This window comes from Triticum aestivum, chromosome 1A (assembly GCF_018294505.1).
Source record: "Triticum aestivum cultivar Chinese Spring chromosome 1A, IWGSC CS RefSeq v2.1, whole genome shotgun sequence".
NCBI classification, from domain to species: Eukaryota; Viridiplantae; Streptophyta; class Magnoliopsida; order Poales; family Poaceae; genus Triticum; species Triticum aestivum.
This window is the reverse complement of record NC_057794.1, coordinates 504833996-504855215: the sequence shown is the minus strand read 5'-3', so window position 1 is coordinate 504855215 and position 21220 is coordinate 504833996. Positions and strand designations below refer to the sequence as shown.

Here is a 21220-nt window from a genome sequence, read left to right as displayed (position 1 = left end):
CCAACACGAGGCCTGGAGAGGGAAAGGAGACAACGGCCACGAGGGCGGGCACTACTCGACCGGTGGGAGGGAACAGCCTCCATCGCAAGAGCGAAGCCGACCGGACGCGGCGACGAGGACTTGCTGGGCCCTACGGCCTGGTCGGGCCCACGTGGGCCCGGACAGTCCCTGTCACCGCGCTGCAACACGCCAACCAACGAAGTACTCGTCGCCGCCTCGCCACTACCACCAGGAAGCGACGCCGTCGAGCGCCGTGCCACCGGCCCGACCCAACCCAGATGGGGCCCAAACGGGCCAAGATCTGGGCTCGGCGGGCGCCGCCAGCCAACAGCGTCACCGTGTCGCCCCACGACCAACGGCCGCGCCGCCGCATCGAGGGCCACCGTGGCATGCGGCATCGCCGCCGCCTTGCCACACCACAGCCGGCCACCACCGCCCGAGCAGGGCGGTCAACGCGCGAGGAAGGACAGGCCCGCCGTCGCCAGCCGCACCACGCGAGCAAGGCCTGGCGGCGCCCTCCGGCGGCGGCGGGAGGAGGGAGGGCGATGGAGGCGCTGGACGAGGAACGGGGAGAAGCCCCCAGTCGCCTTGCTCGGGGAGGCGGCGCGGGGGAGGGAGGCGGGACGGGGGCGCGAGTGAGCGGTAGTCGGCGGCGGCGGGAGGGAAGGGCGGCCGGCGGCCGGCGGCGGCAGGGGGGGAGTGGTGGGGAGGAACCCTAGCCCAGGAGCCATAAGAATGGAATAGGGAAGCGCATCTGACGCTTTCTAGCTTTATCAGTTATCGCACATTCTATTCCGTTCCGACCGCGACGCGGTGGATCATTTGGGAGAGGCGCCATCCAGGGTTTACTCTGTCCGAGCAAGTTGGCCATGGCAGATCCCTGACCGACTCCCAGCCAAGCACAGGGAATGTACTTTGATCCGACGTTTTGCCCTGTCACGAGTCCACATGTACCCTTTTGAAAAAGCAAGGATGCATCGCCGTCAATCAGGGTTTGAACCTGGTATGCACTGTTGCAATGCCAAGTCCATCAACAGCTGCACCACCATCTAAAGCAGCATTTGCCATTTATTTTTCCCTGAAAGCGAAGTCTGAATTGAGCTGAACACTTGTTCTTTCACATTATTAAGCTAATGTAATGATATGCATTCATCATTGACAGCTCCAGAAGCTGCAGGCTGGTCATTGGCCAGCCACTCCCTTTCATCTCGACAAGTATATTGATATTTGCTATTGTCGCGAGTCCTCTTGTTCTCAATTGCAACTCAGATTTCATTCGTGCACGCTACATGATTAAACAGAAAAGATGCCCCATGCCGTTTTCAGCTCCATCCGTGGGTTGTTATGTTAATCTTTCGCTGGCGGGGGGTCTATGGATTATCTAGGCAGTTGGCAATCCTGACGTTGTTTTGCGCGAACTGCGCACGTCTCCGCTGATGGGGACGGTATTTTTCTTAAGCTACATCTCACCACAATGAGGTGAAGGCGCGTGAAATTTCATTGGCAACCTTTGGAATGCCACTGTGAGACTAACTTGGCAGAGCAATCAACTTCTAATAGAGATCTTGTAAATCTCCACATTCCAAATTAGGCTTCAAAAAGTTGGTTGAGCACAAGGAAATCATTTGCTCACATGTAATTTGAGGCAAACTTTTGGCATGGATCAACACTGGCCGCACGCATCAACATCACACGAGGACTATCAGAGACGGGTCCCTGTCCAAGGTATAGGGGTTGAACATATAATAGTTCTTGGTTGTTTTACTCATTTCCTTGGGAAAATAATAATTCGCTACAATCAGGCAGAGGGAATTTGTCAGTACTTAAGACTAGGGACTATTCACATTAATGAGTAACCATCACAGGTCTCGTCGCGTTAGTTCAAAAGTCGCTTGTGCGTTTTCAAAGTAAAAGGACAGGAACGGAGAAAGACCTCTCTTCATGCAAAATCTGGAGAACCGACTTCTTGTTCACGGTAGCGAACAATCTCTATCTACATCATTTCATATACTGCGCTCTCCAGTCAACAGCAAAATCTGTGCCGTCTTCTTCGTCGTCGCTCGATGAGTCGCTGGCGCTGGAATCCGTGTCCATGCCGATGGGTTTGCTGTTCGCCTTAGCAGTCCGTGCGGCTTTTGACTCGGTGAGCTGTTTCTTCAGCATATCTACTCGCTGCCTGTACTCCCTGTGCACAGATAAATAATGCATGATGAGTTGACGACAGAAAATAAAAAAGAAAATCTTCACTTTGCTAAGCATGGGTATATGAACAGAACAATATGTAGAAAGGAACATACTCTTGCTCTAAGGTCAAGTACTCTTCCCTCTCAGCAGCAGCATCAATCTACAAGGCACGCGCACAAAATTCGCTAATATCAGCAGTGCACAACAATACGTGCAAGGTAATAATGTAGAGAGGTTAACCTAACCTCCTCTTCTTCGAGGCGGTCATCAACTTCCTGGAGGTCTTCCTGAATTTCCTTTTCAAATTCTTTGTATGCATCGCTGCGCAGAAGTTTAACATGTTTCAGATGAGAATATCAGTCACAGAAAAATTCAAGTCGAACTGAATACAGATCTTACGTAAAGATCCAAAGAAGCAACTTTTATTACAAACATAAGAGGAAAAAATGCATGGAAACAACAGAGGAAATGCAGAATTGCACAGACAAGACAACGCAAAAAACTAAGCATAAAAGCATTGTTTTTAGCAAAATGGCAGGAGTCCTACCCATCCATCCATTTAAAAACAGAAGAGTTTATGGTACAGAAGCTTTCCAACAGCAAGCACAAGAGCAGAAAACAATGATTATTGACCCTTCCAGACTCTACAGTTTTGTAACTTGACAGCACCTGTGCAAAAATGCAACATGGTTGTAGAAGTAACATGGCTTATTTAGGACCTCATTATTCTGTAACAGTAGAGTGAAGCTAGCTAAGGTCATAAAAGGCTCCTTACACATCCAAACAAAGGCCTATAAGGGTATGTTTGGATGGTGGCCAATACTCATGCTACCAATTTTTTAGTCCTGACCAAAAATTTGGTTTTGGTTTGATTGGTTACCATTGTTTTGGCATGTCAATGTCTCTTTGTCTAATCTAGTTCATTTTTCTTGCCAATGTCGGCCGTCTCATTGGCAACCAAAAGCTCAACCAAAATTTTGGCTAGCCAAATATTTGGTAGGGCTAGCTTGGACTAGAACCATACCTTAAATCCTAACAAAACTTCATTAAGTCAGATTAATTATTATGGAAACAACAGGACTGCAAGAATAGCAATTCTTTTATGGAGAGGCAATACACTTGCAAGATCTTAGTGAAGAAACCTTACTTGATGTCAACTTTTGGAGGTTGAATACCGCGTGCGCGGAGATCCGCATCTTTGTTATCGAAGAATCCTTCGGGCAGAGCTTTTACTTGAGCAGTTTCCAGATTATTCGCCGCTTGAGACGATGCACTGGTTTCACTGGACTGTGTGTTACTGCTATCGAAGAAGCCATCTGGGACACCTTTCACCTGCACGGGATTGGGGTTGGTGGTATTGCCCGAAGTCCTATTGGGCTCCTTTGGAGCTGGAGCAGGAGTTGGAACTTCATCTTCATCTTCTTCTGCATAATCAAAAAAATTCCCTGGAAGAATTCCTTTCACGTCGGTACTGCTTTTATTCCCTTTATTGGGTGCTTGGTCCATCCTGACAGATGGTTTATTTGCACTTGCTTCTTTGGTTGCTGGTTGAGCATTAGCCACTTGATGATGTACAGACCTTCCCTCAGAACCAGTACCTACCCATCAAAGTTGTTATATTAAGGACTCAAGTCAACAAGACCTTCAGGTACATCACGACTGCTAAATGCACATTTTAGCTGCCACTACAACATAATACTGCTAGCAGGAATCTTCACAGAAAATACATAAAATGTTCACTATAGATGGAAGCTCTAGTGCTCTACAGAAAATAGAACAATATTGATAGTACTTACTATCCAGAAATTAGGATGTGTTCATGCAGCTTTACTAGTTCTAACATCATTCTTGCTTAAATGATACCCCCTCTGTCCCAAAATAAGTGTCTTAACTTCAGTACAACTTTGTACTAAAGTTAGTTGAAAGTTGGCGTCGCTTACTTTGGGACGGAGGGAGTGGCAATTTTGTAAGAAAAACGGTTATTAGGTATAGCCAGGAGGAATGTAAACTGTCATGTATGAAGGCTTTGACTGGATGGCCTCCATAGGCAAGCTTTTCCTTGCTCGTATGATAAAGGTTGCAATGCAAAGTGAGGTTTTTTTAGCACAAAAGCATACCTTGCTAAGCAAGGTTAGGTGGGTAATTGCTTGGTCTAGCAGGAACCAAATGTGCTCTATTATTACTGCTCTATACAACATGCTATCTGACTATCTTGGTGAGAATACAATCAATGGTAAGCATAACAGACAACCAGTGGCAGGCCAAAACAAGAAATTAGATGTGAGCAATTCCTTAGCCATGATACTGATAATTTACCTAGACTAACCAAACAAAGGAAGATGACACAGAGCAGAATACAATCAAACAAATGAAGTATAGACAAGGCTAACCAAGTTCAGTTTACACTATGAATCTTTAGCTTGTGGGGAGGAGGGAGGGGGGCGTTTTGGCATTCTCACCATCACTTTGCCTTTTCGTTCCCTGATTGTCAAAAAAATTGGCAGGCATCGGAGAGGATTTTGCTTTCTGAGGCTCAGCTGGTCGTTCATGACTGACATTATTGCCACGAGGAGCTGCAGCTGGTGTAACTTTAGCGGCTGCAGCGGCTTTTGCCTGGACCATAAATCGGAAAAAAATTAACACAGCTCACAAAGAATGTACACAGACACCTTCGCAGCAAATATACTCCAGTCAGATGGCTACAATACATAAATGAGATGAATCTTTTCATCAGGAAAAAAGCATGCAGCTTAACAGTAAGTAGCAAAACTATACTTGAAATGAACAGAAAAAAAATGAAACACCATGGTTATCAGCAAACCACGAAAAATGAGTTATTATTGATACCCAACATGTTTCTTCACCAGAGCTTTTCTATCAATAAACTGCATTGAAGTAAACCTTAGTGGTTGTCCAATTTGCTATGGGGTCATATATTCATATCAAGAATAACTACCAAACAACATGACAGCATACCCAGTAAAGCTGGAGACTGAGTGCTAACACTTTGAATTTCCATATGAAAACAGACCTAGACCGGCATAGAAATCCCCACATTCACGTTTCTGTCGTACATACAGTTCTCCTTATTCAGTAAACACTAACATGGCTTTATTACTCTGCTTACCTCATGATGTTTCCGTGAAACCTGGTGCGCAGGCCAAAGTGCTTCGGATTTCAACGTAACGTTGCAGACCCTACAGATGGGCTGATCATATTCATTATACCTGCAGAAGACAATGCAACCGGCTATTAGATACTGCTATTGCTTGATTATCATACAGATGAGCTGATCACACTCAACTGGTTCAAAATTCAAGTCACCCGGATTTAGCTAAGCAAATAAGCAATGGATAAGGGGGGTAATGAAAGGGAGCCAGAGTAACATACGACTTTACAAGGTTCGAATGCACAGAGAATTTGGCAGGAAACTGTAAGTCGGTACTTCCATGAAATCAAATTAGAACACTACAATGTTCCACCCTCTACTCGAGAGCAGGCACAGTAGCGAACCCGGTTTCACAGTGCGCACAACAGCACCAAACACCCAGTAATTTCAGGCCTACGCACCGAACCCCTGACGCCTGCGCCGGCCGCCCACCCCCATCTTGCTAGCTAGGGTTACATCAGGCGAACGCGCGCCCCGGCCCAAACCATCACGGCCGTGGAAACCGAGTAGGCGGAAGGGATCCGGGCTCCCGAGGCAGCACTCTAGCAGGGAGGCGGGAGGGGAAGGGAGGGGACCTGACGAGCGAGGGGTCGATGCGCTTCTCCTGCTTCTCCTTGGCCTCGCGGAGCTTGGCGCGGAACAGGGCCTTCCTCTGATCCATGCGCGCCGCCGGAGGGGTAGGACCGGGAATCCAGGCGCCGAGGCTGTGGCGGTTTCGCCTCGCCTCTCTTCCTTCTAGAACCTTCTTAGCTCTCGCGACGGGGGGCGGCGTCGGACGTCGAGGTCCAGCGAGAGAGAGAGACGACGAGTCAGCACGGCGTCTGCTCGGATGGCAAATGGGCCCGAGGGGCCGAACTTGTGAGCCGCACAAGTGGGTAAAGCGACTGGCCACTGAGCGACGGACGGGCAGGCCGAGCGGACGGCAGAAAGGCCGGGGAGTTGGGCCTGCACAACTGGCTGGACAAGTTCCACGAAAAAATCTGGACGGCGCCATCCGGGAAATAAACTTGAGGTCGCTCTAAAAAAAACTTAGAGATCAACATCTGGCCATCTTGTTTGAAGCTTTGTTTCCAAGGTCATTGCCCGGTTAGCCTCTGCAACATTGTGCACAAGCTTGTTTCCAAGGTCATTGCCAATAGGTGAAAGTTCATCATGCGGGAGATCATATCAAATAATCAAAGTGCATTCCTATCGGTGAGGCTTATCTCAGATAACATCATGCTCGCTTACGAGATGCCCCGTCCTAAAACAAAAGAGCTCGAGTGGTGCGCGTTTCGCAGTCCTCACGTTTGACATAAGCAAAGCTTACGAGTCACGACTACGCCAAGTGGAGTTTGTTTGTTTTTCTGAAGAGGATTTTGTTGCGGTTAGGGTTCCAGAGTAACATTAGTGAGATTGACCTCCAAATGCATTAGATGTGTGACACATAAGTTCAAAGTGTACACACCATACACGGAGACGGTGGTCTCATGCCGGGGTCTTGGTCAAGGGGATCCAATATCCTCGTACATGTTCCTATTGTGTGCGGGGAGAGGTTATGTGCGTTACTTCATCGGGTGGAGGTTGCAGGACGATTGTGTGGGACTCAGATCACGCCTATGGCCCCTATGATAACCCACCTCTTGTTCGCGATGATTCACTCCTCTTATTTGAAGCTACAAAAATGGGGCAGCAGAGATCAATGAAATTTTACCAATAAATGAGTAGGTTCTGGGCAAGTGGCAAATCGAGATAAATCGTCCATTCTTTTGAGCGGGAACATACCGAATGATAACAAGCAGTCTACGGGTGCTCGCTTTACAGCAGGAAAATTCAGAAGGAAAGTATTTGGGGCTCAAAATGTATGTTGGGAGTTCAAAGAACAATGTTTTGGAATACCATAAGGAACTGTTATGGGCTCGGTTACAAGGGTGGATTGAACGTTTTCTCTCGATGAAAGGAAGAAGCTTCTTAAGGCCGTTGCACAAGCAATTCCCACCTACGTGATGGGATGTTTTGACCTCACAAAGAGTCTGTGTGAAGAGCCTGGTAACATGATTTGTGGTTATTGATGGTCGCAACAGGGTAAGGAGCATAAAATGCATTGAATATGGTGGGAGAAGATGAAAACTTGCAAAATCAGAGGCGGTTTTGGGCTCAAGGACTTGCACTCTTTCAACTCTTGTGATGCTACCGAGGTAGGCCCGACGTCTGTTGCAAACTCTAGAATTCTTATGTGGAAGTGTCTTGCAAGCCAAGGTAAATGTTCTCTGGATGGTACCATTCTGGGAGCTACACCCACAATTGGTATGAAGTACTCCCTCCGTCCGGAAATACTTTATTGACACATAATGTGTTGTCTAGTCTCTTCCATCAGATCGGTCTTTTGATTGCATTGGTTAGAGCATGCACTTCTAACATGGTATCTATTGCAAGTCGATCCTAAACCCTAGTCGCCGCCCTCGGGGCGGTCGGCCTCCATGACCGCCGCCGGGGGCCGCGCCGCCCGTACCTAGGGTTCGTCCGCCGGCCGTGTTGGCCGGCTGCCCTAGAGAGTCTTTTTCCCGAGCCCTTGCTTTGGGTTTTTTCGCTCTCTCGCCGGTCGTTTTGATCGGCGTTTTTCCTTTTGGTTTTTCGATCTAATCTTGATCGGTTTGCGTCGCCCGCCGCCGTCGTCGACCCCCGTGCACCTCTACTCCGACCCCGGCGCGACCAACCGGCCTCTCCTCCAACCCGGCGGCCACGCACGCCGAGGCGGCCCGTCCAGGTCAGCCGCCGTCCGCGCGTCGGTCCGCCCATTGCCCTGCGTCGGCCGTCACCGCCCTGCTCCGATCGGGACACCTGCATCGCCCCGACCCGGCGGCCTCGCGCCATGCGGCGGCCAATCATAGCCGTCGCACGCACGTCGGCCCGTCCATCGATCCACATCACCCGCCTCCGCCGCATCTGCACGGCGGCCCGGCGGTCTACCTCGCCGGCATCGTCCTCGGCTGCGTCGGGACGGCTGCGTAGGCTGCCTCAACTCGGGCGTCGCTGCTCCGTTGGTCGCTCGGGCCTCGTTGTCCGGGTGCCGGCGTTGCTTTGGCAGCCCGGGTGCTGGTGCTGACAAGCTCGTCCGCACGACATCCCACGCCGACCGTCGTCGCCGGCTTCATCTCGGACTCCGCCGCCACCACGCCTCCACCGAGCAGCGTCCCCGACCTCACGCGCGATCGGCTTGATCACCCGCTCGCCGCCGCGATCCGCCTCATCTACGCTGATACGTCTCCAACGTATCTATAATTTTTGATTGCTCCATGCTATATTATCTACTGTTTTGGACATTATTGGGCTTTATTATCCATTTTTATATTATTTTTGGGACTAGCCTATTAACCGGAGGCCCAGCCCAGAATTGCTATTTTTTCCTGTTTTAGGGTTTCGAAGAAAAGGAATATCAAACGGAGTCTAAACGGAATGAAACCTTCGGGAACGTGATTTTCTCAACGAACAAGACCCAGGAGACTTGGACCCTACGTCAAGACACAAAAGAGGAGGCCACGAGGTAGGGGCGCGCCTACCCCCCAGGTGCGCCCTCCACCCTCGTGGGCCCCCTGTTGCTCCACCGACGTACTCCTTCCTCCTATATATACCTACGTACCCCAAACGATCAGATACGGAGCCAAAACCCTAATTCCACCGCCACAACTTTCTGTATCCACGTGATCCCATCTTGGGGCCTGTTTCGGAGCTCCGCCGGAGGGGGCATCGATCACGGAGGGCTTGTACATCAACACCATAGCCCCTCTGATGATGTGTGAGTAGTTCACCTCAGACCAACGGGTCCATAGTTAGTAGCTAGATGGCTTCTTCTCTCTTTTTGGATATCAATACAATGTTCTCCCCCTCTCTTGTGGAGATCTATTCGATGTAATCTTCTTTTTGCGGTGTGTTTGTTGAGACCGATGAATTGTGGGTTTATGATCAAGTCTATCTATGAACTGATTTCTTTTATGTATGATTGGTTATCTTTGCAAGTCTCTTCGAATTATCAGTTTGGTTTGGCCTACTAGATTGATCTTTCTTGCAATGGGAGAAGTGCTTAGCTTTGGGTTCTGAAAGTGCTAGTGATCGACTAGAGGGGGGGTGAATAGGCAATTTTTATGAAAGTCTTCAAAACATGTAAGTTTCGAAGACAAACGATAGAAATAAACTTATTACCATGCAGCGGAAGGTAGACTACAGTAGGCAAACCATAGTCAAGTATTCAGTGAAATGAAAGCACAATGACTAATAGCAGCTAGGCAGTAAGGATCAGGTAGGAAGATATTGTGAAGCCGATCAGAACAAGTAATCACTCAGTGAAGCCAAATGGTGTTGCAATCATACAATGACTTCACAAGGACCAACAATAAGTAAAGGGAAGGGAAGGACGAAACCAGTGACTCGTTGAAGACAATGATTTGTTGGGCCAGTTCCAGTTACTGTGACAACTGTATGTCTGGTTAGGGAGGCTAAGATTCAACTCAGAAGACCTCGTCTTCACCTTATTCCCCTTGAGCTAAGGACACCCAGTCCTCGCCCAATCACTCTGGTAAGTCTTCAAGGTAGACTTCCAAACCTTCACAGACTTCGTTCACCGGCGATCCACAATGACTCTTGGATGCTCAGAACGCGACACCTAACCGGCTGGAGGATTCACAATCCTCAAGTGTAATAAGTCTTCAGATCACACAGACAAGAAGACTTAAGTGATGCCTAACACTCTTTGGCTCTGGGTGTTTAGGGCTTTATCCTCTCAAGGAATTCTCTCTCAAAGGCTTCGAGGTGGGTTGCTCTCAAACGACAAAAGCCGTACTCTAACTCTGAGTAGCCAACCGTTTATGGTTGTAGGGGGTGGGCTATTTATAGCCACTAGGCAACCCGACCTGATTTGTCCGAAATGACCCTGGGTCACTAAGGAACTGACACGTGTTCCAACGGTTAGATTCCAAACACACACGACAACTTTACTTGGGCTACAAGCAAAGCTGACTTATCCAACTCTGGATAAGATTTGCTTTCATAGTCTTCACTCGAAGACATAGGATTTTGGTTAAGCATCACTTCAGTCATTCTGACTGGTTCTCTTGGACCCCACTTAATAGTACGGTGGTTCCTATGACTCAACAATGAAAAATACAGAACGACGAAACTGCTAAGTCTTCGCGCTCCATAGTCTTCGCACGATGTCTTCTCTTGTCATAGTCTTCAATGTGAATGTCTTCACATACCACCTTTGACTTCAATGTCTTCATACATTTTTAGGGGTCATCTCTGGTAGGAAAACCGAATCAATGAGGGACTTCTACCTGTGTTATCCTACAATTCTCACAAACACATTAGTCCCTCAACTAGGTTTGTCGTCAATACTCCAAAACCAACTAGGGGTGGCACTAGATGCACTTACAATCTCCCCCTTTTTGGTGATTGATGACAAACTAGTTGAAGTTTTCAACGGGGAATATAATATGTGAAATTGTAAAGGATAGGGAATTGTCTTCATAAGTTGCAAGGGCTCCCCCTGAAGATGTGCATATAAGTAATTTGCTTTTGGAATGCAAATACACATGGCAGGTTGTACTTGTGGAGATCCTCTTCAACTTGTGATGACAATTCATCATGCATGAAAAGGATAATGACATGCATAATGAAAAATGGACGTCCGCAAAATGATCTAAGCGCAGAATTTATCGTTGCACATGCGGAATTTATCATCGCATCACAGAATAGCAAATAAGTAGCAGACGACCATCGAGTTTAAGTGTTACAACTCAAAGAACCAAATGTATCAAAACAAGAGTTGTAAACACTAGGAAAAACATAAAGCAACCGCTCATATGGACCCGCTTGAAGACTATCAAACTCATATGCTTCTCCCCCTTTTGTTAGTAAGGACCAAAAAGGTTTGAAGACATAGAGCATCTACTCGTTCCCATGAGGAGTAGGGGAAGCAGCAAGGTCGTCGGTGTTGTTCGGCGGTGCAGACGAACTCGGGGCAGTGTCGATGCGTGCAGAAGTAGGGAGCGGTGAAGTGGCATCGGCTTCGTCCTCGATCACTCTGGCATTCACAGTTGCCGCGGAGGAAGAGAACTCAGAGTCTTCAAGAGACGGAGTTCGTCGCAGTACAGTCCTTCTTGGAGGTGTGGAGTCAAACTTGAAACGTTCAGAGAAGCCATCCTCTTGAAGATCATCTTCAGAACACATAAGCGTCAGCCCTTTCCATGTACGCCGACAGGTTTCATGGGCAACAAAGGCATTCTTGGTGGCAAGATTGCGAATGCGGTTGACATCCACCAAGAGGCTTTGCATTTGACGCTTCAGCCAGTCATGATGCCTATCATGTTTCTGATGAAGGGCAACCAGAAGCTCTCAGTCATTGAGAACACGAGATCGCTTCTTGGGCCGTTGGGCAATGGTGCTTTCAGTGGCTTCAGTGAGGGCATGATGAGGTGCACGTGTAGTGCCAGCCAGAGGATAAAAACGAGTGACTGCTTCAACTCCTTCAATGTTTTGCGAGAAACTTTGATGCTCAGCATTCTGAAGACTAAGAGGCTCCTTGGCAGGCTCTGGATAGATGGCTTCAACGGACATATCAACGTCAGGCAGAAAGATCCGATGATTGCGAGCAGAGGGCTGATATGAGACAGTTGAGTGTAGTTTGATCAGCCGCATTATCCATGGAGCGTAAAACTTCAAGCCAAAAAGATCAGACCCTGATGCAGCAAGTTGGCGGATGAAGAAGTCTTGTGCATTGAAGCATTTGCCATGAAGAATATAAAAGACCAAAGTCTTCATTGCACCTTCCAGCTTTGCATGTGGAGAATGTCCTTTGATGGGCCAGAGAGTTCGCCTGATAATGTGATAGATAGTGCGTGGCAGATACTCAAGGTCTTCAACAAAGAACTCCTTAGGATATGCAACATCTGGAGGCAAAGGCTTCATCATGCTAAGCATCTGACTCATGTTCGGTTCAGGCTTCTGAAAGATGCTCTCCATAGCTGCACTGTGAAGCTGACAACCAGGTTCATAAAGATCTCCAGGAGTGGGCAGACCAGTGAGCTCAATGATATCAAAGGCTTTGGCTTCGTGATGAACATTGCCGGTCATCCACTCAAGGAACCAAGTCTTCGGATCTCTGTTGTAGCCACAAATGTGAAGAGTGGCATAGAATTGGAGCAGCAACTCTTCGTTCCAGTGCTCTTGGTCGGTGACGAAGGGCAACAATCCAGACTCTTTGAAGCAATCCAGAGCTTCTTCCAAGCAAGGCAGACCAGTTATGGCTTCAGTGTCAAGACGCATATGAGGGAAAATGCGACCTTGATTGTACAGAATGCATGAGTAATAACTTCGCTGCGGATAGCTCCAGAACCGATCAGAAGATATTATTTCCCTTGAGTAGGGGTTCTTGGCGCTATTGAAGGTCGGTGTCAAAACCAGCGGATCTCGGGTAGGGGGTCCCGAACTGTGCGTCTAGGCCGGATGGTAACAGGAGGCAAGGAACACGATGTTTTACCCAGGTTCGGACCCTCTTGATGGAGGTAAAACCCTACGTCCTGCTTGATTAATATTGATGATATGGATAGTACAAGAGTAGATCTACCATGAGATCAAGGAGGCTAAACCCTAGAAGCTAGCCTATGGTATGATTGTTGTATGATGAAGTTGTCCTACGGACTAAAACCCTCTGGTTTATATAGACATCGGAGAGGGTTAGGGTTACATAAAGTCGGTTACAATGGTAGGAGATCTTGAATATCCGCATCGCCAAGCTTGCCTTCCACGCCAAGGAAAGTCCCATCCGGACACGGGACGAAGTCTTCAATCTTGTATCTTCATAGTCCTGGAGTCCGGCTGAAGGTATAGTCCGGCTACCCGAACACCCCCTAATCCAGGACTCCCTCAGTAGCCCCTGAACCAGGCTTCAATGACGACAAGTCCGGCACGTAGATTGTCTTCGGCATTGCAAGGCGGGTTCCTCCTCCAAATTCTTCATAAAAGTTTGTAAACACCAAGAGTAGTGTCCGGCTCTGCAAAATAAGTTTCCACGTATTTCCACAGAGAGAATAATATTAACACAAATCTAATCTGCTGACGTATTCCGCAGCGTGACATCACACTACGGCCAAGCCTTTATTCGAATCGTTTTCACTTTTCCACCTCAGCGTGTTTTGCGAGGCGGTTTCCTTGGCACGTCTTGTCAAAGCAGAGATCGTGTCCCCCATTTACGGGATTCTCATCAATACGGACGTGGGTAACCCAACCGCGCCATTTATCACGGCGCTTGGGAGGCAAGCGAGTTTTACTAGGCTGGTGGGGACGCATAGTCGCATCCGCTCATATAAGGGGATAAGGATCCACCTTTTTACCTACGCCTTCTTCCTCCTTTGCCTATCCATCTTCTGCGCACCCGAGCTCCAGCGCCCAAGCCCGCACTTCCTACCTCAACCTTCTCCAACAATGTCCGGAGCGGGAGGCAAGTGGATGGTCTCCTCCGTCACGGAGGGCCATGTCAAAAGGCTAAGGAAGGCCGGATACATGTCCAAAGACATCGCGCACCGGCTTCCTGAGGAGGGGCAGCTTCTTCCCACTCCAAGGCCCCATGAGAGGGTAGTATTTCTTCCCCACTTCCTCCACGGACTGGGTTTTCCTCACCCATTTGTTCGCGGGCTCATGTTCTACTATGGCCTAGATTTCCACGATCTGGCCCCGAACTTCATCCTCAATATCTCGGTGTTTATCGCCATGTGCGAGGCTTTCCTCTGCATCCGCCCCCATTTCGGCCTCTAGCTCAAGTCCTTCAACGTCAAGCCAAAGGTGGTGCGCGACAACCAGGCGGAGTGCGGAGGTGCCATGGCAGGCAAAATAGCCAACGTCCTATGGCTCGAGGGCTCCTTTGTGGAGACCTTGAAGGGGTGGCAGTCAGGGTGGTTTTACATCACCAAGCCACGTGATTCGAAGTGGATCGCAGCCCCTGAATTCTGATCCGGACCCCCTACACGGCTCACGTCCTGGAAGGAGACGGGCTTGTCATGGGGCGACGAAGAAGAGGTGACCGGACTGCAAAAATGCATCCAGTCCATGGTGAACAAGCAGCTCAAGCTTGTCAACGTAGTCTAGGTCATGCTCATCCGCCGGATCCTTCCGTGTCAAGAATGGGACTTCAATTTGTGGGAGTTCAACCCGGCGCAGCACCGAACTCTGAGCAGTCTCTTCGACACGACGTACGAAGATGTCTGGAAGGGGCTAACCAAAGGCGCCGAGGCTCCCACATCCGCCTCCGAAGACCGCGGATTCAGCTCGCAGCGTCCTGCTGGCGAGGTAAAATATTTTCATCTTTTACAAGATGTTAAGTTTTCTTCATAGTTTGACTCTATGCGGGATCTAAACTCCCTCACCTTTGACAGGATTGGCAGGCGAAGTCCGGACTGATTAAATGTCCGGCTCCCTTGCTCGAAGACCCAGCCCCTGCTCTCCTAGTGAAGCTGCTGGTTCCGGCACCTTATGTGGTGCCGGAGAAGAAGGCCAAGAAGAAGAAGGCCATGGGGACTCGAAAGAGTTCCCGACATATGGTGGTGTCGGACTCGTCGTCCGATGAGTCCGAGACGCACTCCTCCCGTGAAGACGACGAGGAGGAGGAAGAGACCTCTCCCCCTCCAGTGGGGGGAGGAAAGAAGAGGAAGGCCGCCCTAGTAGGGGAGGCCGAAGGGTCCAAGAAGAGGAAAACCCCTCCGCCGGACTACGCCCCCGACACCGACGAGGATGAAGAGGAGTGGCCGGACAGGGCCAAGCGTCCGGCAAAATCATAAGTGTTCGGATACCAGAGTAACTCATGATATTCCTTTTGTTGCGCAGCTTTCCCTAATGTCGAATATAATCATGCAGCCCGCCCAAGGACGGGCTCGACGAGTCGTCGAGCGGCTCCCTGGATTCATCGGACGTGAATTCAGTTCCGCCCGCTGCCTCCCCCTGTGTTGCAGATGACGCCGAAGTGGCGTCGCGACAAGCTCCGGGGCAAGAGGAGGTGGTCCAGGAGGAGCCGCGAGGCGACCTCCCGGACTCCAGGAGTAAAGGGGACAAGACCCCCCAGGGCTGCAAGTCCGGCTTTAAGCCAGACACCGCGTCGGAATCATCAACGGTTCCGGACCGCGGCAGGCGAACTCCTGCCAAGAGGAGCAAGCCTATTGAGCTGGCGTCCTCCATCCAACCAGAGGCGCCGGACAATCTACTGGAGGTGCTTAAGGGCACCTCCATCGACGAGGAGCACCATACCATCATGAGTACGGTGGTCCAGAAGGTTCGGTCCGCCAAAAGTGGACTTACTGAAGCTTGTGCTAGCCTTCTAACAGGCTTCGAGGTAAGTAGAAATATGTAAAAATATTACCGCATAGACAGTAGCCCCTGATGCTCTGTTTGGCGTTCGGAAAGAAAAGCCGAATAGAGGATCTATTAAATATCGCAGGATTCTAACTAAAAAGGAGTCAATATACGTATGCAGGCTTCGCTGCTGGCCACCGCCGCACTGACTGCGGAGGTGGGTGCCCTGAAGCAGGGCCTTGAGCGGACCGAGCAAGAGCTCGGCCTTGCCAAACGGCAGCTCGAGGAGAAAGAAGGTAAGAGATACCTTATAGAAAAAATGCCTATAAGAAGACGCAATTGCAAAAAATGACAGGAGTATACTGCTTATTGTAGGGGCCACAACTAAGGTGGCGACCCTCAAGCAGGCGTTGTCCGAGGCCAAGAAGAGAGCGGCCACGGAGCGCACCGAGCGGGAGAAATTTGAGGCACAGGTCTGCGAGGTGCAGCAAGAGCTTCAGGCTCTCATGAAAAAACATGAGAGTTTGGAGCTCGACTCGAAGACGCGAGCGTCCGAGCTTGCTGCGGCCCTTAAAACTGCCAAATCTGCCAAGGCCGAAGCCCAGAAGGCCCTCCAGGAATTGGATGCGGTGAAAAAGATAGCGGCGGGTAAGGCATTCTCTATGCAAAGCAGACATATAAAAGTAAACTACTTGTTACTTACCCGAATCCGGAGCTCTCCAGGGGCATTCGCAGATCTTCCCCGCAGCGTATCCGATGCCGCCGCATTCTACCGAGCCGAGGAAGGCAGCTCGATGGAGAAGGTGTTCTGGTCTCAGTACGCTGAGGCCGGACACCCTATGCCCTTGAGCGACCAGCTGAAGCAGCTGGTCGAGCTCCACAAGGCGGCCGAACAGGCCCTGAAGGGCTTCATAGTTCGGCTGTGGCCTGGAGAGGCCCTGCCTGGGAGCTACTTCGGACTGGTGCGGCGGCTGGTGGAGGCTTGTCCAAGGCTCGAGGTCATCAAGCGCTCCATCTGCATCGAAGGTGCCCGTAGGGCCCTTGCCCGTGCAAAGGTGCACTGGGGTAAGCTAGACGGTGAGAAGCTTGTGAGGGACGGGCCGCCGCCGTGGAAGGAGCATCGCAAGCCCGAGAACTATTACAAGGATGTTCTGACCGGTGCCCGCCTTATGGCGGATGAATGCACCAAGGATGTAATTTTTGAATGAACTCGCTCGTGTTATCCTGTGCGCTGAAAACTTGTTCATATGCGCTAAGCAATGCTTGAATTTAAAATATTACTTTCTGTGCGGCCGTTTATCAAAAAATTGAGAGATGGCCAGTCGTCGGCTTCTGCCCCCATGCCACTAGTGCTGGGGTGTTCGGGATAAACCTGAGCGCTCTTTTTCCCATGATTGGGTCCATCGAGGGAGGCGCTCAGCACAACGAACAAGGCAATCGGACTATAATGCTTGAACACTCTCACTTAGCCATAGAACTCTATAATTTTAAATTTCGGCGAAGCCCCTAGTATTCGGAAGACCGAGTTCGGGGCGCTATCCACGCCTTGGCCAGACAAAGCAGGTTCCTCGCTCGAAGCGGCATAAGTCTTTAAGGACTCGAAAAACCTCTCGAACAGCAACCGGTCTCTCGCCTCATCATGACAGTCAGTTTTAGCTTTCTCTACTGAGGTGCTCAGCCCAGCTCAACTGGGGCACAATCGCAGTAGTTCTCATAGTGCTACCTTAGCCGATATAGCGGAACGTAAGGCACCAAAACATAGGAGCCGGGAAAACCCAACTATTGACCCAAATCATGATTCGGAGCCTGTGCATATAGTGCTATAAGTTCGGGGTGCTGCACTTGTGAAAGTGTACGGACTTCTCACGCCATATTGATGGGTACTGAAGCCCCTGGCGTATTTTTGCCGTACCATAGTGTACGGATGCAACATGTTATTGATAAACATATATATAAAAAGAGGATAATGCAAAAAATAGACAAAAAGCTATGCATTGTTTATAGAAAGGCTGCTATGAAAGCGGAACGATACAAATAGTGCGATAAGCAAAAGAAATTGGACTATTTAACATGTCCTGGCCAGGGGCAGGCCACGGAATTGTATTAAAAAACAGGTATACTGCTCGCAATAGAGACCACCTGGGAGTTCCATAATGCGGCGTGGCTTGTCTGCTTTCCTGGATCTTGCATCGTTTGTGCGGCAGTTGAATTGCCGAACGGGTCATCCGAAGTATGGAGTCCTGAGAGTAAGAGAAAAAAAGAAAAAGAAAAAGGAATCCGACAGCCCCTGGTGCGGTTTAAGCCGTATTTCGGGCGTGCCGTGATAGTGCCCCTTCCCCTGTGCCCATGGTATTTTAAGAGCGTAGTTATGTACGCGAAGCACTGGTTTCGCTATATCGCGAGGGCTAGGGTTGGGGCCGCATTGCTACGCTAGCTCAGAACGTGCCAGGTGGTCTTGTTGTAGGGTACTCCGGGCGCGCTTGACAGTGTCCAGCTTTTTGAAGGCCGAACTGGAAAACTGCCTAGAGAGGCTGCTTTGTACTTCTGCTGCGAGCGCTGCCATGTGCTCCTCCGTTCAGAGGGAGCGTTCAGTGTTCCCATTGACCGTGATTACTCCTCTAGGGCCTGGCATCTTGAGCTTGAGGTATGCATAGTGCGGTACCGCGTTGAATTTTGCGAATGCGGTTCGCCCGAGCAGTGCGTGATAGCCACTACGGAACGGGACTATGTCGAAGATTAACTCCTCGCTTCGAAAGTTATCCGAAGATCCGAAGACCACTTCCAGTGTGACTGAGCCTGTACAGTTGGCTTCTACACCTGGTATGACGCCTTTAAAGGTCGTTTTGGTGGGCTTGATCCTCGAGGGATCTAGGCCCATTTTTCGCACTGTATCCTGGTAAAGCAGGTTCAGGCTGCTGCCGCCGTCCATGAGGACTCTTGTGAGATGAAATCCGTCAATAATTGGGTCTAGAACCAATGCGGCGAAGCCGCCGTGACGGATGCTAGTGGGGTGGTCCCTTCGATCAAAGGTGATCGGGCAGGAGGACCATGGGTTGAACTTTGGGGCGACTGGCTCCATCTCATATACGTCCCGTAACGCACGCTTCCGCTCCTCTTGGGGATGTGGGTTGCATATATCATGTTCACCGTCCGCACTTGCGGGGGAAATCCCTTCTGTCCACCGTTGTTCGGCGGCCTGGGCTCCTCCTCGTTGTCGCTATACAGCCCCTTGTCTTTGTTTTCGGCTCTTAACTTGCCTGCCTGCTTGAACACCCAACAATCCCTGTTGGTGTGATTGGCTGGCTTTTCGGGGGTGCCATGTATCTGGCACAAGCGGTTGAGTATTCGGTCCGAACTGGACGGGCCCTGAGTATTTCTTTTGAATGGCTTTTTCCGTTGACCGGATTTGTAGCCTTGGAATCCGACATTAACTGTTGTATCCTCGTTGCTGTCACTGTTAACGCCGCGCTTTTGTTTGTTCCGATGTGACCTGTCGCTTTTGTCCTTGGTATTCGAATTACCAGGGTTCTTGGTTAAATTGTTGCTGCGATCTAGCCAGCTGTCTTCTCCCGCGCAAAAGCGGGTCATGAGTGTCGTGAGGGCTGCCATAGATTTTGGCTTTTCCTGCCCCAGGTGCTGGGCAAGCCACTCATGACGGATATTATGCTTGAAGGCCACTAAGGCCTCTGCGTCCGGACATTCGACTATCTGGTTTTTCTTTGTTAGGAACCGTGTCCAGAATTGCCTGGCCGATTCCTCTGGCTGCTGAATTATGTGGCTTAGGTCATCGGCGTCCGGTGGTCGCACATAAGTGCCCTGGAAGTTGTCAAGGAATGCGGCTTCCAGGTCCTCCCACGAACCGATTGAGTCTGTTGGCAAGCTGTTAAGCCAATGCCGGGCCGGTCCCTTAAGTTTGAGTGGGAGGTATTTGATGGCGTGTAGATCATCACCGCGGGCCATGTGGATATGAAGGAGACAATCCTCGATCCATACCGCAGGATCTGTTGTGCCATCGTATGATTCGATGTTTACGGGTTTGAACCCCTCAGGGATTTTATGATCCATTACTTCATCTGTGAAGCATAGTGGGTGTGCGGCGCCTCTGTATTGGGCTATATCACGACGCAGCTCGAAGGAGCTTTGTCTGTTGAGTTCGGCCCGGCCGGATTTATTGCATCCGGAGTGACGATCACCGTCACGTGCCGTGGGGCGCCTGCGCGATCCGTAGATCGATCTTGTTTGCCTTGCCTTGTCCTCCAGTATGTCGCATAGGTCGGGCGCATTTTCCCGTGCCTTAGTATGCTTGACGCGGCGTCGGGGCATGGCTTGAGTGGAGGGCCAAGAGGCCTCTCTGTCGCAGCCACGAGGTGGCCGGTCGGCCATGTCATGCCCTGGTCATGTAGGTGCTTCCTCCTCTAGTCGGGGTAGCAGCCTGCGCTTTGGGTAACTCTTGGAGGGGCATTCGAGTTCATACTCTTCGGCCGCAAGGACTTCAGTCCATCTGTCAGCTAGCAAATCCTGATCAGCTCTAAGCTGTTGCTGCTTTTTCTTGAGGCTGCTTTCCGTGGCCATAAGCCTGCGTTTAAAACGCTCTTGTTCAGCGAGATCCTCTGGCACGACGAACTCGTCGTCGTCGAGGCTTGCCTCGTCTTCGGAGGGAGGCGTATAATTATCGTCCTCAACCTCTTGGTCCGCCACCCTCTCGTGAGGGCTGGCTTCTCTGTCCTCCTGTGTTGAATCTTGCTGGAGGGGGTGTTCTTCGGCGCTATCCGGAGTAGTATTATCTCCCGTGCCGGAATCACCGTTTTTGCTTTGGCGGGATTTAGAGCGGCGCCGCTGACGCCGGCGCTTGGGCTGTTTCTTAGAGGTATCGTCCCCCGTTGTTCCATCGCCATCTCCATCCTTTGGAGTGTCCACCATATATATGTCATATGACGAGGTGGCCTTCCAGCGCCCTACAGGTGCTGGTTCTTGTTCGTCTCCTGCATCGTCGTCCATGCCGTCGATGTCTTCGGAGTCGAAGTCAAGCATGTCGGTTAAGTCGTCGACAGTGGCTACGAAGTGGGTGGTGGGTGGGTTTTGAATTTCTTCATCGTCCGTATCCCAACCTTGCTGACCGTAGTCCGGCCAGGGCTCTCCTGATAAAGAGAGAGACTTTAGAGAATTCAGGATGTCGCCGAAGGGCGAGTGCTGAAAGATGTCCGCGGCGGTGAACTCCATTATCGGCGCCCAATCGGAATCGATCGGCAGGGGCGCGGGGGGCTCGGAGTTCGGAGAGGAATCCGGCTCCTCGGAGTCACGGGCCATGCGGAGTGCGGGGCTGGAGTTCGGCTCGATCGCCTCTGAGATCGCAGCCCCTGAGGCAGCGTCCAACCGCTGATCCTCGATCGGCGCAGTAGGCTCTGAATCAATGGTCGGGACCTGTCGGGGATATACCCCGCGGTATGACCCAGCCAGATGTATAACCCGGCCGGACTTGGCGACTCACTAATGACCCGCCCTGACTGGACGACTCACTAAGTGACCCGCCCGAGCCTGTCGACTTATGGGTGA

At 50.4% G+C, this 21220-nt stretch overlaps 1 protein-coding gene across 1 annotated transcript; it reads right to left on the bottom strand.

Moving 5' to 3' along the window:
• Positions 1-1728: 1728 nt before the first annotated feature.
• LOC123060850 (protein ABA AND ROS SENSITIVE 1) lies at positions 1729-6193 on the bottom strand. Its single transcript, XM_044483711.1, has 7 exons — positions 5929-6193; positions 5312-5411; positions 4644-4797; positions 3332-3782; positions 2430-2505; positions 2298-2344; positions 1729-2185 (listed from the first exon to the last, which is right to left on the bottom strand). Exons 1-7 carry the CDS (start codon positions 6012-6014, stop codon positions 1999-2001), a joined length of 1101 nt encoding a protein of 366 aa, XP_044339646.1. The 5' UTR covers positions 6015-6193; the 3' UTR covers positions 1729-1998.
• Between the last annotated feature and the right edge of the window lie 15027 nt (positions 6194-21220).